The 21,125-nt window shown below is 37.0% G+C and overlaps 1 protein-coding gene across 1 annotated transcript; it reads right to left on the reverse strand.

Moving 5' to 3' along the window:
• Positions 1–1,406: 1,406 nt before the first annotated feature.
• Positions 1,407–20,412, reverse strand: CASP8AP2 (caspase 8 associated protein 2). Its single transcript, XM_010013032.1, has 9 exons — positions 20,336–20,412; positions 19,168–19,248; positions 17,178–17,278; positions 15,907–15,981; positions 14,543–14,658; positions 9,367–11,882; positions 3,919–6,877; positions 2,782–2,881; positions 1,407–1,463 (listed from the first exon to the last, which is right to left on the reverse strand). Exons 1-9 carry the CDS (start codon positions 20,382–20,384, stop codon positions 1,407–1,409), a joined length of 6,054 nt encoding a protein of 2,017 aa, XP_010011334.1. The 5' UTR covers positions 20,385–20,412.
• Between the last annotated feature and the right edge of the window lie 713 nt (positions 20,413–21,125).

A 21,125-nucleotide genomic window follows, 5' to 3' on the forward strand; every position in this document is an offset into this window, starting at 1 on the left:
CTAATTTAATCCAAGTTGAAAGGCAATACACTTTGGTAGGGCTCTTAAATGAAATCTAAGTAACTCAGCAGATGTTCTGACTGACTAAAGATGACAGCAATTTTGATCCACAATAAAGAATAAAACCTCAAACATCAACAGATTCGGAATAGAAAAACCTGTGCAATGTCCAGGAATGTTTCTTAGAGGGAATTAAAGAATAAAAAAAGCAAGCTTTTTTAGAAATTTGGGATAAAACAGCAAATGAGAAGTGTGTGCATACATATGTATACATACACACTTTTACTATGTGCTAATAAAACTGGAAGCAATTATAAGTTCTTTAAAATAGAACATAATGAATTTCTAATGTACTAACAATTTGTAAAGATAGATACAATTGCTGTCAAAACATGCCAAGTTGAGAAGATTTTGAAACTGCTTGTTTTTACAAAAAAGTTTTTCTCCTGGTTAGAAAGTATAAAGTCACATTTTATAAAACTGTAAAGGTCTGTCTCTAAATCGATTAAAAAAAAAAAAAATCACTTGTCAATTTTTATTTTTTTAAACCAAATAGAATGCTTTTTATGTTGAAGATCTAAATTAAGTACCATTCCTAGATGTAATTTGGAATCGAAAAACATATTTGCCTTTTCCAAAGAAAAATACCTTTTCATGGGAAAAAACCCCAACTATTCAAAATTATTTTAAAATATCAGAATTGCAAAATATTTTTAACTATAGGTTGTTGTAAATGATAACGTGCTTAAAGTCAAAGACAAACCCTATGCTCAATGCCAGATTCTCTCCTTGTAATCCACTACAAGCTGCTGAGAAAGCAGCAAGAGCCACCTATTCCTTAACATCACAACACAATTACTATGTAAGCAGCTTTTGGAATCATTATCACCACTGCCCTGCTTTCTTTTAAAACAAAAAGGCTTAACTTCTTAAAATATGTTTCAGTGTAACCAAGATGACATACCAGTCATTTTCCAGGAATACCAACTACATTCCAAAGCACGCTTGCTTTTTAAATTCATAGTTCAAAGTCACCACATGCAGTACTTCCAACTAGTTAAGCACAAGCCACCACCTTCATTTGACAGCATGCCCTTGTTGTCACTTGTAGAACATACTTAACCAACAGGAGATGTCACACCCTTGAAATGATGCTGCTCCATTTGTACGTGTCCATTCTTTTCTAGTCAGTTTCTTTGTAAAGGTCCTTCTGTGTTATTCTGATAAAGCACTTCAGAGGAAACATGGACATAGAAGTAAATAATCAACAGTGCATCAGATTTACCAAGCTTGGTATTCTGACCTGGATACCTCCCACTCATCCCATTATATGAATGTAGTGGTTGTAGTCCATCGTTGCTGGTAACAGCTAAACCCTGTGCCCATGAAGTAACTTCGTGTTAAATTTACTTGCACTTGGATTTCTTGAACAGCTTCATTAACTGCTTGAATCTTTCTGAAACCTAATGGAGGACAAAAAAAGAGACCTATCATTATGGCCCCAGATTTCCATAACTGCCAAGACAAACTGATCTGACAGCATGAAGTTTTTAAGACCACCACTATTTTTTTATTTGCTTCCAATACATTTTACCAGTAGAATTTTAGGAGCACTATCAACAGGTTAATTAAATGCAGGAAGTCTTCCTATACCTTTGGTATCTGAAATAGCCTCCAGAGAGCTAGAGCAAACTACTGTTTTAACACAGGAGGAACTGGTTTACAACATAGGAGGGAAAAAAATGAGGGCTTCAAAGTCATTTAGACTTGAATTTTGCCAGGTATAATTGTGAGCAAGATTAAAATGTGAGGACAAAAGCTTATTTTGTACTCCACAACAAGCACAGCTTATTGCTTATTTCTACTCTCTGGTACAACTGTTGCTATTTATGACACATCATGAGGTGTCTGCCTACTTGGAATTTTACAGAAGTGGTCTGTAGATGAGAGTCAAACATCTTTTTGTTGAACATAGCTACAGCTTACACAGAGACCTCAATCAATTGTAAGCTAGTATTTCTTATTGCTATATACATATTGCTATAGCATCTGCCAAATAGCTAACTGGGAAGAGTGACATAAATGCACAGATAACGCTGCTTTATCCAACCACCCACCCCAACAGCTTCTAAACCCCGCAAAGACTCTGTAACCATAGAACAAAACATCCTAAAAGCCGAATCGTGAGCACACAGGATTTCCTAACTTAGCCAAATGGGTGTTTCTCCTTTCTTAGATTTGTAGGATTGAGATTGAAATAGCAATTCAAGACAAGTACAAAGTTATATTCAAACCTCTGGAAATATTCTACATCAACTTGACACCTGTGCCTTCTGAAGTTTCTTAATTACAAAGTAAAAGAAAAAATATTCATGAAATACACCCTTTCTGCAAAATCCTGGTATTTTTTTTCCAGTTCTAGTTTTAAACCTTTTCTAATTTAGTGGGTATGTGCAAAGGCTTTCGGGCATCTCCAAAATGCCTTTAAGTGCTGATTCAACAATACAAACAATCCTGTGGTCCCTAGCTTATGACTGGAGACAGCAGTTTCCAGGTACCAATCAAACAGGTACTAAAGAATCCCTGGACCATAATACCCCTATATGTATATTTTTAATAAGTTACAACCAGCAGAATCTAAGATTCTTTTTTCAAGAACCCCCCAACAAAAGACACGAGGAAAAAACAACTCAAAATTAGTAGATCTCTAAAGTTTTTTGTTCAACTGCAACCGTGAATGTAGCAACATAGTCTATCAATTATAAGAATGATAGCACCTACCTGATTAGGGCTTTTGTTCAGCCTAGTGGCTAGGGAAACAAAGGTTTTGCTTGATGGTCCTTTTCTCTGGCATTCCAGTAAAATTTCTCTGTCATCATTTCTATAGCAAAAATGCATTTTTAAAATATTAATACATATATACGTGTACATGCACACAAACAAAAAACAAACCATAAGGCATATATAAAATTCTAAGTATTTCCAAACTACAGAACAGGAGTTCAAACTGCAGTTCAGGGAAGTCTGTGCTGAAAATTTTAGAAGCCCCTTTTCTAAACTGTTGATTGTATGAAGTTTTAGCAAGAGCAGCAAAACCTACTAACTATAGTTTCTTGAGGATAAGAATAAACCACAATAAGTTTGCAGGTATCTTCAACACATATAGTCACCTCATTTGTCACCCACACTGTGCTAACTGGAGTATGTGGGCTGAATGGTGGCCTAGTACATTTCTGCAGATTGAGCAGCATAGGCCCCAAAAGAGAAAACTGTTTGCTCTTATGCCTCCTCTCAGCATGAGAAATCTTAAGCTGCTCTCCTTTACCCAGTCACTAATGCTTCCAGGCCTTGTAGGAACATCAAAGACCTCCATCCCCTACCAAGCCTGGCTGGACTTTTTGCACAAGAATGGAAATGGGCAGAAGAAAGAAAACCTACAGGCAGTGCAATACAGTAGGTCTTGTTACCTTAGCATTTAAAGCTTTAAAAACAAAAGCAAAAAGTAATCCTGTTTTGGGAGATTTGGGTAAGTGATGCAATTAGTTATGACATATGGAAGCCACCTTCTTTAAGGCAAATCTGATTTAACCTACCTAAGAAATGACTAAAAGTTGTTCTTGTCCAAATGCTGCTAACAGGATTACATGCAATCAGTTAATCTTTCATCTCTTAAATTTGTTTTCCCCTGGACAACTGTTACAGAAAAAGGATAAAATAGACTTTGGCACCTTTTAGTGGTACTCTAAGAAAAGACATCAGTCTCACAATGCCACCCTGCACAGACAAGAGGCAGCTCACACCCCACTGTCCACAGAAGTTCAACCATCAGCTAAACAGCCTTTTCTTCCCACTTTTCAGTTTATCACATAGTTTAAAAAAAAACCTTAAAACAATCAAACAGATCAAATCATAAATTACCTTGTCCAGGAAACTACTACTTCTCCCTTCTTTTTAATGATGTTTTTGGCATACAGACTAGGTGATGATGCAGATGAAGCCAAAGGAGAAGAGTCTTTGTTCTGCTGCAATTCATTCTTCTTATTGGAACACTGTTTGGATGCTGAATTTACCTCTTCAGGCTTCACATCACTTGCATCACTCCCTTCACCTGCTGATTCAGTTTCTTTTCGTTGCCTTTTTGAGTTGGAATTCTCTCTGACAGTGTCCTTTTTCCTTTTTTTACCAGTTTTATCATCTCTACTTATCTGGCATCCTACCTCAGTATTTGAAGTAGCTTGTGTTTCAAGATTACATTCACCTGCTACAGTCTCATTGGAAAGGTCTTCTGTTAAATCTATAAATGCACCAGAGCACTCTTCCAGTTCCTGCTTTTTAACACTGATTTCCAAGTTTCCAGTAGAGGTTTCCTGAGTCCTGTTATCTGTAGTGGATTCCACCACACAACATGAAGTTTCACTAACCATATCATCTGTTAAGTCTATGTATGACTCTATGCTGCAGGAAATAGGATGAGAACCTTGAGGTCTAACACCCATTTCATTTACATTTTCAGATACTTTCAATTTGTGTGCCTGAGATTGTTCAGAGCCTTCATCTGTGCTTTTAGTGTCCTGGCTCTCTGTGTTTGAAGATATTCTAGAGGGTTCAAGCAACCCAGTGGTTTCTTCCTTTCCACTACTATGAGATTCCTTTAGAAGCTGAGGTAAGGCAGGATTTTGTTCTTGTCCAGCGCTGACATGAGGCAACTGATCCATCTTAACCAGATCTGGTTTGACACTTTCTTGCACAACAGCTACTGTGGCACTCTGACTGCCCCTTTCTCTTCCCCCACTTCTCATTTCTTGTTTTTCAATCTTGGTTGAAGATGCCCGCACCTCCTTCACTGAAGCCACCCGATCAGATGCTGGTGAGGTAGATGGCACTGCACGCCTGATCTTTACAATAAAATGATCATTGGATTTCTCCATGATTACTGCTTGCATTGGTAGGCTGGGGCGACACTGAAAACCAGGAGCAACAGGCCGACTCGTCCACGATGATGAACAACTTGATTTACTGCTCGAGTTATCGGATTCTAAAGCCAAGTGAATGTCTTGTTCAGTGGCATCCTCCTCTTCCAGCAGTGCATCTTCGCTGTAATGTGCGCTGAGAACACCCTCGGGAGTTGAGCTAGAATTATTCTCAGGTTTTAGGAAGCTGAGGTGAGAATCTGATTTCAAAGGTGATGGAATAGTTAAGGAAACAGCCAAATCTTCAAGGAGGATTGAAGAAACAAATGACTTATTCTTCTGTAAATTACAGTCATCTTCTTTGCATGAAGCTGCATTTGTAGGAACCTCAAACATACAGCTTTCATCTAGTACATCAGGATCAACAGACATCTGAAGCCTAGATGCTAAAGAGGGAGCTCTTACAGGTGAAACAACAGGCCACTTAATACCCTCTACTGGTTGAGATTCCACACAAGCCTCCTTTGGAGCAATCTCTTGCACCAGTTCAGCAACATTACTTCTACATTTATGACCATCTAAAAACTGTTTTTCTGGAGTCCTGAATTCCCACTCATTTCTGTCAATATTGCCTCCATTTTTTTCCAAGAGATCAGAACCTTGCAATAAACTTTTGAAAATTTCACCCATTTGAGCATCACTTACAAGATTAAATGTAAGGCTGGATGCTTGTTGTTCTGTGAGAAGCTCGTAACTAAGATCAGATTTGTTAGCATCTCTGGATAGCTGCAATCCTTCCTTTTCGGATTTCACACCCTTCAATGGAGTGAGAGTGCCTTGCAAACTATTCTCTTTAGAGAGGTGCACTTTGGTTTGGGAATTCCTAGTGTTATCAATGGAGTTGAGACATTTTGTAAAGGCAGGCTTTGGCGCATCTGTTTTATTTTTCTCATGGTGACACTTAGTTCGTTGATAATCCACATGTTGCTTTGAAAGCATATATTCTTCAGGCTTTTGAGATTGGACTTTCAGGGACTTCTTTCTAGACCTTTGCATATTATTTTTATGACTGATCTTGTGTTTTTGCTTTCCCACTCTTTCAAACTTCCTTTCCTCACTCTCATTTGCCACATGTCCCACATCACATAGTTTTATTATAATCCTCCTTATCTTTTCAAATAAGTAATCAAGCTGTTCATCTACAAATTTCCATAACTGTTTTTTCATATCTGATACTTGCTGTTCAAAAAGACGGTCCACTATTGCATTCTTTTTAACTTGCTTCAGTTTGCACTCTACAACATCACAGATACTCAATTTTAATGTCTCACCTAATGTAGACATCTTGGAAAAGTTCAAGTGTTTTATTAATGATGTAAAATTTATGATACCGGATTCTATAATTCTGTGAAAATGCTGAACTGGGAACTGTACCTTGAACTTCATATAATTTTTCCTCATCTGTTTTCGTATAGCTCTTAGCATCTGCATGATTTCTTGTATACTTGAAGGTTCAACAATAACATGTACTATTTTTTCAAGACAAGCAATGCTCACAGTTTTATTTTTCTTCATATCCTTCGAAGATCTGAATGTCTGATTTTTATGCCTCTCTCTGTTCTTCTTCGCACTTACTTTCACAGACACAAATTTTCCATTATCTTCATTACAACGCACAACTTTGCTCTTTTGATTTTGTGGACTGCTGGTCAAATTCCGCGTCTCAGGAGAAGCTTTTGGTCTTGACTTTTTTGTATTTTCAGAGACACTTTCTGGTTTACCTTTTTTTTCCTCTTCATCACTACTTATGATTTCTCCTTCTTCTATTTCATCTGAAGAGATACTCAGCTGGGACTCCATCTCACAGTGTTCATCAGACATGCTAACTGGCTTTTGATTTTCTTTGTTTACCTCCTTTGACAAATTTTTTGAGGGACAGACAACAACTCCACTTTCAGGAATTAAATCTATAAAAAAGAAAACAGTTTCCTAATCACCACAAGGAATGCAATTATAAACAGATATGTTCAGAAAATCCTGGTCTCTTTGTAAAGTGACCATTCAGAACTATCTGAAACTGCCAACAATGACTCGGGAAGTTTGAGCTATAACAAGTCTGTGTGGTTTGCTTCAGCAGCTGCTGGTTTAAAGATTTTTTCTCAGCTTCAAAGGGCAAATAAGACCTCAACATTTCACCAAAAAACATGTGACCTATCTCACACATATAGCTATTGAAGACAGAAAAATCTAGCAGTTACCAGCAGTTTTGAACTTCCTTACATTTACTTTAACAAGTCTTCCGAACACTGCAGAAGCTGAATTTTAACTTATGGACTACCATTTAAATACAACAGGTGGCTTTTCTTTTAACAGTTTCAGAACAAAACCAAGATGAGAAGAACAAATGACCTGCTAGTGCTGCATTCAACTATCTCTTCTAGGGTTGATAAAAAGGTTCTTTGAGTCTTTCAATAAACTGACTTACTAAACAAAAGAGTACTCGGCACTACACACATGACAAACTTCAGGGTTTGATGCATTTAAGATTACCAGCACTGTAACTGAACACAACGGCATAAAAACCTTTTTTCTTACAAATTTTGTAGAAAACCAAAAGTTCAAGTTCCTGAATGACAGGAATGAGAATAAGTGAGAGAAAAGGCCAAAGTTCTGCCAAATGTAGCATGCCTTACTTTGCCTCATAAATAAGTTTATTAAATGTTTTATAGTTTTGAGGTATCATTAAATATGTAATCATTATTTAAAATTCAAAGCAAATGCTATTTTGTTAGGAATAATAAGCAATTACAGTTGGCTATGAAGCAGCATGTTACAAAAGATGAAAAGCCAAGCTCATTTCCATTGTACAAAAATGCCACTGAAGTGCATGTCTATTGATTAACAAGATTTGCAGTTAATTTTAGGCTTGCTCTGCACTCTAGTTAATAAAACACTCTTATGTTCAATCACAGAGATTAGACTGCTTAATGACCTCTAACAAACATTTTATCTCATAAAAGATCATATCTAAATTGATCTCCATAAACAATGAACTTGTGATTAACACTTTAAAGCAACATTTGAAAATGTTTATACAGATTCTACAGGAGCAAAAAACGTACTCATCACCACCTCCACTTCAGTTTTACAAAGATCAGTACTTTCTCAAACTACTTAAATATTTCGACAAACTAAAGCATACAATGAAAATGGTCAAAAAATAGTATTAACATATGTACCCCTGTCCTGCAGAACAGTAAAAAGGCAAGTACTGAATTTCAAGGCAAAGAGAAACCATAGCCTCCTGCGATTCCTCCTGTCAATTTAACAGATGCAAAACATTTGACATGCATATCATTAGTCAGATCACAAAGACAACTAGGCATCTAACTTCAGAGCTGAAATATCAGAGCTGAAAAATCACTGCTTTGGAATTCAGCACCAAGTTCTGGACAGGAACTCTAACAAGTAACTCGGGGATACAGTAAAAAATTGAAAAAAGACTTTAATTTGATGCTCTCCTACTCAGATCCTGAAGCTCTCATGTTCCTTCAAACATTCCAAAGAATATAAAATACTGCAGGAATGAAATATAAACTGCTAAAGGAATTCACTCTTGAGAGAGTCAAGCACAAGAGAGAATTCCAGAGTAAACCACACTAAGATTTGAAAAAAGACAACAGGATTATACTCCAAAACATAAAAAGGATTTAAAGGCCACTCTACCGTTCCTCTTCTAGTAGAAAATCTAAGTTCCAAGAAATCTTTTTATTCGTTGCAACAGGACATTACAGGAAGTTAAATTCACACAAGTGAAAGACTTAAACTTTGAGTCATCTGTTTTCTCTTCCTGTGAGTGCTGTTACGATATTTTATCTCCCTGACATCTTATTTAGGAGTAGGCTCTTACTTCATTAATGATAAATCCTAATGTTCTATTTGTTCTTTTTTTGCCATTGACTCACACTTGTAAAATATCTACAAAAATTCACTCTGAAATGTAGATAGAGAGCAGAGCCTTCTCTTAGCTGACATTCCTAGAAATTCTCATGTACCCTCTCCAGTTTTCTCAGAAATACATACTTGAAAGAATATATCCTAAGTAACTTTTGCCTCTACAATTTCAGAGAAAAATCTAATGAGATCTACTCAGAACTAACTGCAATTAAGAAAACTATAGGTATTTTTTTAGAACTTAGTACATATACTCTAATTCCAAGCTCTCATCTGTCAGTAGTGATAAACACCAATTTTTAAAGCACTAATGGTCAGTTGGCTACAGTCTTGACTGCACTGTTAAATGGTTCCACTACAAATAAAAAGGACCATTGAGACTTACATAGCTTAAAAAACAATTTGTATTTTTGAGAAAGCAGTTAAAAGTCATTTTGCTTTCCATGAGCAGATCTTCTAAGCCTTTATATAGAAAAGAAATTGGAACATACATATATAATACCTTTGTTATAACTCTTCACAAGACCTTTGCAGGGACTTTCCATCTTAAGTGCTTTAGCCAAAGGGCGCATCGGACTGTTCAGTGGGCTGATTGCCTTCGGAATACACCTCAAGTGATTGAGATCAATGCTCAGTATTGAGCTGTCATCATCAACAGGAACTGGGTTAGTTTCTCTGTCCTTAGTTCTAGGATACATCTCACCACTAACAGAAGATGCTGGCGTACTGATTTCAGTGAGGTCTGGCTCCAGATCGCAAGCATTCTGGTCAACTAATGGTTCATCCTTATCACTTAACATAGTTCTGTCGAGTGACTGAGATGTACTCTTATCAATTTCACAAATACCCTTCTCATCAGTGGGACACTCAGCATTTTCTGCAGCCAAGTGGTCATTGTCCTTCACTGCTTCCATTAAAGAGTCTGGTTTTGTTCCACCAATATCATCTCCAACATCACAGGACTCCAGGTCACCAGAATTTTTGGCTTCAGAGTCATCCAAGACAAGGTTTTGAGAGCCACATTGGTCTGCTGAGCTTTCTATGTCAGCAACCAGACATATTTTGTCTTCTTTCTTCTCTGCTGCTGACTCTGAAAGGGCTCCCGTACTTTCAATGGCAACTTCAGGTTGTGCCACTTCTGCTGGTGGTGGTGGTGCATTGTCATTCTGCATCACACCCACTGTCACAGACCACTCTTGAGGCTCTGCCATGCTCCCAGCCACCTCCTGGGGCAAAGATTCGGGGTGATTCAGCTTCATCACTGCCACTGCTGTTGCCAAGGCTTCTGATTCAACCAGATCACAAGCCTGTGCTGCTTCTGTCAATGTTTCAGCCTGCATCTCATCAGTAACCAGTACCTCTGCTGCTTTTGGTAAGGCTTGGGGCTCTACTGGAACCACTTCTGCTTCTAGTAAGGTTTCTGAGCTCAGTTCACTACTTGCCACTGCTGGCAATTCTTCAGACTGTGCTGGATCTGCTGCTGCTACTTTTAAGGCTTCATCTTCAGAACTGACAGGAACAGGCATTGCTGGTTCCACACTGCTTTGAGCTGCACTATCCAGAACTTGTAGTGTTGAATTAGTTTGCTCTGTGGGACCACAGTTAACGGGGTGTGCAGAATCTAACAGTTCTGCCTGCAGCGCGAGTTCTGTACTTCCCTCATGAGTGGCCTTTTGGGAAGGTGTTTTAATTCCATCTGTTGGAGACACACATTGTTTCTTAGCAGGAGAAAGAGTTAAATTTAGTTTTTCCATAAAGCTAAGTTTTAAGTCTTTACTTTTTGACCCAGTGTGATCATCTCTAGTTTTGGGAACTTTATGGTCTTTTAAACTATCTGCTACTCTGGACATTTCTTCTGGCTTATAGAACTTGTTTCTCTCACTTTTTGTAACATCCGTACCTTTCTTGGATTCTTTTACAGACTGGTGAGTTACCTCTTTCGTAACTTTTCTTTCATTTCTAAAATGTCTATTTTCATCCTCTCTTTCTCTTTTCCTTTTTTCTTCGGTTCTGTGTTTTTCTGATTTGGAATGTGCTGTTTCCCATTCATATCTACTACTATTTTCCTTCAAGCGTGCGTATTTATGCTCTCTGTTGTTGGAATTAGAAGGTGAAGTCCTTCCTTCTCGAGAAATATAATCATTTGTTCCCCTGTCTCTCTTGCAGTCAATATCTTTTCCTTTTCTAGACTCCTCTATGCGACATTTACGTGATTCATGAAAATTCTTTGAATGTTCGTTCTTTGAGTGTGGACTACTTCCTCTACCAGATCTCCTTGGCTGCTCTTGTGGCTTTTCATTTGATTTATTTTTTTGGCCAGCATTTTTTTCATCTTTATCATGTGTTTTAATATCCTTTCGTAATACATTTTGTGATCTCTCATCAGCATACAATTCACCTCTTGTTGGAAATCTGTCTTTATCAGTAGTTTGCTTCTCCCAGGAAGAAACACCCCTTTCTACTCTTCTTTCTACACTTGGACTGCATTTGAGTTTTACGTTCTGACTTTTTTGTTGCAACTCGTTTTTACTAGCCCTTTCTGAAAGGGTTTTCAGCTTTTGCTGAGGATCTGAATTCCCCTCTTCACTGTCACCATTGTTTCTGGTGCTCTGATGCACTTCTCTTCTGTACTTGTTGACATTTCCCCTACTGTACTGTTCATTACTTTTAATTTCTTTTTTTTCCTTTCTGTTATCCTTGTTGGAACTATGGTCATAGCTTGGGAGACATGTATGAGTATCGTCATTGCAGAGTTCTTCAGGAGGGTATCTCAGTAAATTTGGAGTGTTTCTTTTTTCAGAGCTAGACTTCCCATTTTCCATATTATGAGATGAGTAACTGTGGTGTGTATCTTTTGGACAGTCATTTTTCATTCTGTGCTCCATCTTCACACTGTCACCTAAATCAGAAGGTCTGAATTTGGGATCTTTTGTTTTACACATCTCTGAGCACCTCCCATTAGTTGATCCTGGAACATATGTTCTGGTGAAACCACGATGATTGGGAAATTCTGATAGCCTGTTTATAGAGAGAAAAAAAAAAGTTATGTTACATTTAAATTTATTTAAATGTAACTAAAGCCAAAATGCAATGAATACATACATCTAAAATTATTTTAGCTTTTCTTCTATCTTCAAAGTGAAAAAAAAAAAAAGTGGGATAAACCAAGAAGTTTAATAATTTCCATTAGCACACAGCAAAAGAATATAATTTCTATACATATTTTCCAAATGAAATTCTTTTGAAGAAAAAGCAAGATCTGTGGAAAAATACTGTACTGCGTGTAATTAACAATTTCAGTAATTCAATTTAGTATTTCATTGTCCAGCCATAAAAAGAGCCTTGCCTTAGCAAAAAAGTTGGTCTTTACAGCATTAGTGATTAAAAGTGGTGGAGGGGGGTGGTGGTGGAGAGAGAGAAAGGATAGGTGAAAAAAAAAACCCCAAACCAGAAAAGCATCAATTCAATAGCTTACTAGTTGGTAAATTGGCAACCAAAAGAATAAGTATGATGTTACTGTGCTTACTCCACCCAGTAAGCAAAAATAAGCTACCATGCTTGAACTGGATGCGTGGTACAGAAAACAAGTAGTAAATTGCAATAATCGATCAGAGCTCGGTAGACGTGTATGACTATCATCATTGCAGAGATCTCCAGGAGGGTATCTCAGTAAATACAAAGCGTTTCTTTTTTCGGAGCTACTTTCAATTGTCTGTATTATGAGATGAATATCATGTGGCCTCACCAAAAAAAACAAAGGGCATATGTAGCCCATCTTACATATTAGTGACAGAACTCAGTTACCTCACTAGAAAAAAACCAAACAAACCAGTAACAAAAAAATCCAGACATTTTCTGCCATATTTAACAAAACACTTCATTAAAATGACATGACTAAGGACAATAACAACCTTCTTAAATACTCTCCACTATCTAAAAAGAATTATTGTGTTTAAGGAAAGAAAAGTAAAAGTAACACCAACAAATAATGGCAGCAAACCACCATATTCATGCCTCCTTGTTGGAGAGTCAAGGATGAAGTGGCTGCTATACACAGACATTTGGGTTTGGACTGACATTTTATATTGATCTGGTGTCCAGATGTAAGGAATCAGTTTAAGTGTACAATAATGCTACGTTTATCTCTAATACAAAATGGGGTTAGTTTTGCTTTATAAAACTGGACACTTCCTATGGGCTGATAAAGTACGTTTAAATATGTAACAATCAGGTCATACAACTGAATCTACTCCAAAAATGTGACACTGTGATGTGAAGTGAATGTTGAACTAAAACAATGCTGCAGCTGTTGTAATTCAAACCCCTTTCCTATATTTCTGTTTAATTTTGAATTATACTGATAAGTTTTTGCTGTGCTTTAGGCTGGTTATGAAATCTGAATACATGTGTGATGAATGTAATTGTATCCATGTGGGTTCTTTGATATTTTTAGTTTGGCTTGACTTTTTTTTTTTTTTTTTGGACGTAAGCACTAACAATTCCCCTCAAAAAGAGTCTTTAGTTTGCTTAAAATGAACTAATTTATTATAGACCATGCAACAGACAAGGCGCGCTTCTAAGACCTCAAAGTGCCACTTTCCTCATGATTTTCATGGTGGATGCCTCCAAAATACCTAGATCAAATACTTTGCTCATAAATTTTCATCACCATCAGAAGGTATTAAAATGAGTTTGTAAACTCTTAAGTGAGGTTGAGTATTCAAAACAAGAGATTATTTTTCAGTTTCATTTTAAACCCAGAACACTACATTCAAAGGTGTGAAAATGACAGCTACTGTGCCAAAGCCAATACACTGAAAGAATCACACCTTAAAACCTCTTGACCTTTATTGGATTGTATCTGGCAGTTTCTTGTATTTTGGAAAACAAAAATCCTTCCCCCCCAGTTAATGTGCATATATACTTAAGCACAGAATGTCAGAAGAACTTGCTTTATGACACTTTTCGGTGCACGAAAATATCAAATGGTCAAATTGAAACACAAACAAACCAATTAGGTGGCTGATGTCACAAAAGTGACAAGCAGGTGACCTTGTGACAAGTAGGGGTCCTGAATCTTGGGCCCCTGCTCTGGTTTGAAATGGCTCAGAAACCTTACACTCAGCTACTCTCACATCCATAGTTTCATATTTTCAATGCCTTGCAGTAAGATTAGTAGTGCACAGAAATTACCAAGAATTCTCTAGCTGCTGTCCCCCACTATTGGAGGCAGGGCTTTTATCTCTTGCCATGAAAACAATTATACAGTATCTTTTATTTATTTAATTTGTTGTCTGAAAAGTTCCATGGAATTCATGTCTGAGACCATAAAACAGACTAGTTCTGAAGCTGAACTGTGTAAGATTAATGCTTTGAAACATGCAAGATGGTTAGATAACCCACCAGAAACGGTTGACTAAACAAAACAAAAAGGAATTCGGGCAAATGGTCACCCTTTGGATTCCTCCATGTTTTCTTCACTAGAAACCAAAAGACCTCATCAAGCAAGGAAGACAGTTACCTATTTCCTCTGACTGTACCAGTACTAAACCACATAATTATTTACTATGTAACTTTTTTCGTAAGGTTTACTTAAAATACACACAAAGGTTTCCTACAAGCATATAGACATTATCAGAAAAAAGAAGCACTTTTTCAGTTCCACTGTCTAGTAGTACCTTTGATAGAGATTATTAATTTCTTCATCCTTACGATTAATTTCCACTCTTGCTGTTTTTATAAGTGCTGAAATATTCTTTTTGAGAGCTTGATTTTCATTCTGTAGAATGACATTCTATTTTAAATATAAACAAACAAAAAAAAGAGCAAGAGAGACACGAGAGAGAGAGAGAGAGAGAGGAAAGAAAAAAAAACAAGACAAAACAAGAATTAGCTTGGGTATCCAAACATGTAGTGAAAACCAGTGCAAGACAACCATTAGAAAAAGTCCCACCATATGCCAACTGACAATAGAACTTACAGAAACTGTTCTGGAGAAGTCAGAATTAAGACAGAATTATTTATTAGTTTATGCTTCTGTTTGTGTTCCTAGCAATTACTTAAGATGTTTTAAGCATACAATTTCTTGAAATGGAAATATGCCATAAACCAAATAACCATACAGCTAAAAAAAAATAATTATAATCTTCCCCTTTGCATCATTCTTTTAATCACTTTATTGCTTTTATGGTCAGTGTGTCAAATGAGAGACATAGCTTTTAAGCACTTTCAGAGAAAGAGGGTAACTGTATTTCTAGGTATCAAGACCAACTTTGGGTGCTCTATAATTCTTAAATTTCCAGATATGATGTTCTAGAACCCTACCTGTTAATCCTAGAGATCACCCCTTCTTTTAATAATTGTCCTCAGCAAAGCCTGCTCAGAAAGGCAGACAAGTTTTGCAGAAAACAATACAGAAGTGGCACAGGGCAGAAGCTGCTTCCCACTGCAAAGCACAGAACCTTTGGGACTCATCTGTAATACACAGTAAATCACATTGCACAATTGCCCAGGATAATCTACCTATACAGAATGGCACAGCATGGGGATACTAGCTCAAGTTAAAGAGCAGTTCAGCCTTATCAGAAGGGCACTATGCTTAAAGCAACACAGGCATGCTCTTTCAGTTCTAGTAACTCAAGTACCTTTTGCTTTCTAATTGCTCAGGTACCTTTGCAACCCTCTCCCTAGTGCATTAAAGGCCTACTTTAAAAAACAAACAAACAAGAGAACTGGATACCTTTCTGATAACTATTCATTTGACATGCTTATTTTCTAATTAAGGAGATAGAAGATAGCTTTTAAGGAACTAAAGCCTTACTGCATGCAACATCATGAAACAAGTGTATTTACCTACCGATTTTGTCAGTAGACTAACTTAGCAACTATCCCAGGCAGAACAAGCTCTTAGCACCTACAGAGAGGTGCTTTACAAATTACGCATGCGATGGATCAATTCTGGAAAGCATATGAAACTAACTCTCAAAGCAATATTCAGTTTGCCTTACATAAATCTTGACAATGTTGCTCTTTGAACCTGTACCTGTGCCTGTATTTCCTTAAATTTCTTCATCAGCTCTTTAATTTGCTGCTGACATTTTCCATATTCTACCTGCAGCTGTTAAAAAGAGAGAAGAATTCAGAGCACAGAAGTGGACTTAATTACACAGAAAAGATACTCATCAAGATTTAGTAAGTTAACACAGTAACGTATATTACAAAGCTCTGTTTTTTTGCTTGGTGGTGCTTTTTCTTTTTTCCAAAAGTAGCATATTAAACACATATTAAAAGAAGAAGCTTTGATACACTCCAAAAGTTATACAAATCTCTAAAACGTCACGAACATTCAGATCAGAGGAAATGTATGTGTGCTTGCCCAACAGTAATAGGCTAGAGAGTAACAGGAAGCCGTATTATTGTGAAATTAAAGACATGATTATCGAGGAGCAGGAGTTTTAAGAGCCCTACAGATGGGGACCTGGTGGTCAGATTTTATATAAACACATAAGGAAAAACCACACCAAAAAGTTACTACAAGCAAAACTGAACTGAAAAAAATCTCCAGACTGCAAAGGACACGCTCCTGTTGAGATCACAACATTAAATGAAACACATTTGGCATGAGCCCTTCAAAGCAGATGGCAAGAAAACTTTCACTCATAAGTTACCTATTGTCATACTTAGCAGACAGATGCTTTCAAACCTTTAAGGTGACAGTTTAACCACTTAATAGATTCTGGGAGGTTTTGCTCCTGCTTATTCTATAGAGCATTGTATCTGTGGATGTCTGCCCCTTTTACTCCAAAGCTCAGGTTAGCTGAGATGTGTCTTATGGACCAGGACAGGGGGTGCTACATGAGTAAGTGTTGTGCTGATTTGCTAGAAATAGTTATCTAGTGCATGGTTGTCTTCGTTCTCAAACACAAGATTTAATGACAGATAAGATTAATCCATGACCTATCTACTTGAGTCTGGTAAGATTTGTTGGGAGAAATTTCAAGATTAGTTTTGTATCAGATGTCTGACAGATATTTAACTAGAAGGAAATTAAGGTACATTTTCCCATAGGGTAGCTGGTACATGAACCACATGCCAAGGACTCTGAAATGAGAACAGAATGTGTCACAGAGTGAGAGATCCACTTATTCTGATAAACTTGTGGACGTAACAGCTTATTAGCATACCCTTGGGTTTACTAATTTAAAAACAGTTTCCCTGTTTTTCCAACAGAGCGAACATACTGACAACATTTTTGGCACTTTACACAAGAAACCTCCAAAATACCAGAATTGTTTTTGTCACATTAAGACACACCTCATTGTAGGATGCTTCCTTTGCAGTCCCTTCTTCAATTAATATCTCATCAAATAAATTTAAGCTGTTTCCAGCTGGTGTAGAATTTGGTGCAGAATTGTCTGTAGAAAGAAAATCAGCTACATAAGAAAAAAGTTCATGTGTTTTCCTCAGTGACACAATACAACCTATCTGAAGACATTTCTATCTTGAATTTTAACATTTATATAGTTTTATTGGAAATACTTGATCCAATTTATTTCTATATAAAAGCTAACAATGAAAATTAAAGTTCAACTGAAAACATACTGTTGGAAAAATTAAGAGATACGCAGGACACCCAGCAACAAAGACGGATGCATTTTATGACTGTCTAATGTGTTTTAAGTCAAAGGAGAGCTAGTTCATAGTGCATCTACCTAATTTACAAAGAAAGGGCTACACCTTAGCAGTGATTTGAGGTTCTGCAATGCAAAGCCAACACATAGCAGAAAGCTAGGATAAATATGTGCACCCTACAGTTCATTCAGCTTTTAGGCAGGCTTTACCTTGTAAACATTTGCATTTGAAAAAAATTATTGAGAAAAAAGAATACTCAGATGCCAATGACCCACATGGATTGACAAACACGGATCAGTTGATCAGAATCAAACAGAGTTACTGTAGAGCTGGTATGAGGTTGAATACCATGCTCTTTATGTTGAGTAGGTGTTCTCTGCAGCTTTTTATTCCCTCACAAATGTAAATTCCCTACTTTTAGTTCAAAGAAATCAAAGAAGAAAAAAAAAAAAACCTAACCAAAATAAACGAAACCAAAAACTAGCCTGACACCCAAACAGCCCAACTATTTAGATAAGAGTGCTTTTCCTCAAATCAACCTCTGTGCTCTGTTCACCAAACATGCATTACTGACAGGACCTGACTTATGACACCTCTGAAATACAGATTAATTTCCAAACAAATAAATGAAGTTAGCTATCAAAACTGTGATTCAATCCTCTGAACAATACCATAATGCAAAGACCATTATTAAAACAATGCAAGATAACATGCAAGTAACATCTTATCTGCATAGAGCAAAAATCTTACCAACCCTCTTCTCAAAAAAAAAAAAAACCCACAAAAAACCAAGATCCCTCAGAACTAGACATTATAAAATATTTTCACTGTAAAAAATGCAAAGCGGAATAACATTTACTGAACAATGCATCTCAGCATGTGAAACAGTGACTCAGAGAATACTCTTATTCAAAAATGGTTTTGTATTTTGTTATATACTGTAACAAATACAAAATGTTAAGTGAGAATAAGATATATAGATGCTTCATGTCTGTAGGATATAGTATAATACTTCCATAAAAAAAATCAGTGGCCTTACAGCAGTACAGTCAATAGAGAAACACTTGTTTAAATATTAGAAACAGCATTTCATTAAACGGTACAGTGAGATTCCTAAAAAAGAACATGTGCTGGGTCCATTTCTTCCTTACCTTCAAAGAAGTTAAAAGAGGAAATGAATTTACATTAGCATATGAAATTATTGAGAAAGTAAGAACAGGTTAGAAGGATCTACTGAATGGACTGTATCATATGGAAAGTATTTTCTGGAGTGCTCACTGGAGATTTAGTGATCAGCGACTACTGGTTCTGATCCTGAAGCTATTTAAAAAACACAAAATAAAAGTACTTTTTTCAAGGTAAAATGTCCTTTATCAAGGCACACATAGAATAGCTAAGGTTCCTCTGCACCCCTTTACATGCCTAAGTCTCTTAAAACAGCCAGTATCACATGAAAACCATCTTATACTCATTCAGCTAATAGATTTGCTGTACATGTTGTATTTATACAAATTGCAACCTATATGTCTTGAATTTAAAAAAGTAACTTACTGAAGCATGGTGCAGCAGTTAAACGTAATCTTTAAGCTAACTGTTGTTTTCCTTGAAACCAGCCTAAGAACCACAGAGACTATAACGCTCTAAGCCAAGCAGCAAGATACAATCGACCTACCAGGAACTGTCAAACTGTTGTCCAAGCCATCATAAATATCAACTGAGCTCTCATCACCTTCCTTGAAGGGGGAAGCTTCAGCTAAAGCAAAAAAACCAAAAACAGGCCAAAGTAAACATTGAGTAAACTCAAACCTCCAATTCTCCCATGAACCAAGTATAGCTGTGATCCTAGAAGAGTAGAGAGTAGTAAAAGTAGTAGCACTGACTAGTAAACCACAGGGGAATTTTAGCTGGGAAGCTACTGCTACTTTGGAGAACAGACCTTTAGTCACCAGGGAGCAAAGACAGTCTTGTACAATCAATTCCTAAATACAGGAACTCTGCATAAAGCAAATTATGTCTTTTAAGTACAAATAAATTTTAAGGTTATTAACTAAGTCAACTTGATCTGGATTTCAAACTGTTTTCTAGAACACACTGAATACAAAAGTTATACAACTCTGAAACAAAAATAAAAGAATTAGTATGATAAAGCCACTATTGCTAAAAGAAACCTTTCTCACTAAACAGGAAGTATTGTAACAGTCTGTACTGTAATTCAAAGAATTTGCTTTAGTACTGCTGTCTATTCCCTGACTAACTGGTTCTGTAAACATATTTTAACCTAATTTCCTCAGTCTCTCTTGATGTCTTTTTCCAATGTCTCTTATCACTCTTGTTTCCTCTGTGTGAATCTCTACTAAGAACAGTATTAATATCCACAGCCCTTATGAGGCTGGGAATCTCATCAACACGTCAGAGCAATCAACTGCAGAGTTGGTACTCAAGTTAGAGTACCTTGGTTGCTGGTCCTATACCAGATGACATCCCATTTGCTTTTACACATAGCAAAGGAACAATCCTCTGAACCGTCCAAATACACACTTCACCAACAGACAGCGAAGGTTATACACTGTAAAATATAGGGGAGAAACCAGCTTCAGACATCCCCTGAAACCATACTAGAAATCCAAACCACAGAGTTATGTTTTAAAATCCAAACTTACTAATGGGATATGGCTTACTATAAGACTGTGCTGCAGACATTTAATTACAGTTAAAGCTCATCAGTATTTGTCCCAGCTTCAATTGTTTCCATTTTGTTTTCCACGTTATTTGGGGGCTTATTTATTTTCATAAGACTGCACATGTTATTTCACTGCAAAACAGAACACAAAGTATCTTACCGCCATAGTGGGTATCAAACAGCCCCAGTCCATCCTCATCCGCTGCCATGATACAAACTTCCTATGGCTTCCCCATCTACAAGTAAATATCAGAAGACAGACAACAGATTGACACTTTCAGAACAACATTGTAAAACAGAAGCAGCCTGAAATAAGTCAGTTACACCTGAGCTACCTGTGGCCTTCACTGTTCAACAAAATCCAACATTAGAATGAGAAAACCCTTACATCAAGGTAACAAACATAAAGCTCTACCGAGAAAAGTAAGAAATTATCTGTCCTGTAAATAAACATTATAAAGAAGATATTCAGCTGTATATTTTATTCATATGTATCAAACGAAAACCCTATAAAGAAATTTTTGTATGAAAACAAGCACTGCATTCTATGAATAGGTTATCTGAAGGTATATCTTAACCAGTTAAAATACTCTAATTTGGTAATTCTGGTTTCTTCTCTGCTGACCATTTAAGAGCAAATTTCCAAGTCTGACACCACCAGCTAAACCAGTAACGAGCAGTAGCAGGCAAGTAACATTTTGCCTAACAAAGTATAAAGCGATACTTGGCCACACGACGTACAGTATTCTCCACAACAACTATTACAGAAGGACGTCACCAGCACACACGCTTGTGGCACTGACACACAAGCACCTCTGAAGGGAGAGCAGCAGCCTGTCACACTAAGGGACCCTCTGCGTGGGGAAGAGAAGAACAGGAGAAACTCGGGTACCGGGGCGAGAGGAGCACTGCCCGGTGCTGAGCAGCAACCCCGCCAGCCCAGAGGCAGC

This window comes from Nestor notabilis, unplaced genomic scaffold (assembly GCF_000696875.1).
Source record: "Nestor notabilis isolate BGI_N333 unplaced genomic scaffold, ASM69687v1 scaffold17534, whole genome shotgun sequence".
Lineage (NCBI taxonomy): Eukaryota > Metazoa > Chordata > Aves > Psittaciformes > Psittacidae > Nestor > Nestor notabilis.

Bases quoted from the DNA above. Each gene is read 5' to 3' on its own strand.
- CASP8AP2 (XM_010013032.1), bottom strand. From the start codon at position 20,384: ATGGCAGCGGATGAGGATGGACTGGGGCTGTTTGATACCCACTATGGC. The intron at 14,659-15,906 runs GTACAGGTTCAA...TATTTAAAATAG, and splicing joins TTAAGGAAATACAGGCACAG to AATGTCATTCTACAGAATGA. The intron at 1,464-2,781 runs GTAGGTGCTATC...GTCCTCCATTAG, and splicing joins TGAACAAAAGCCCTAATCAG to GTTTCAGAAAGATTCAAGCA.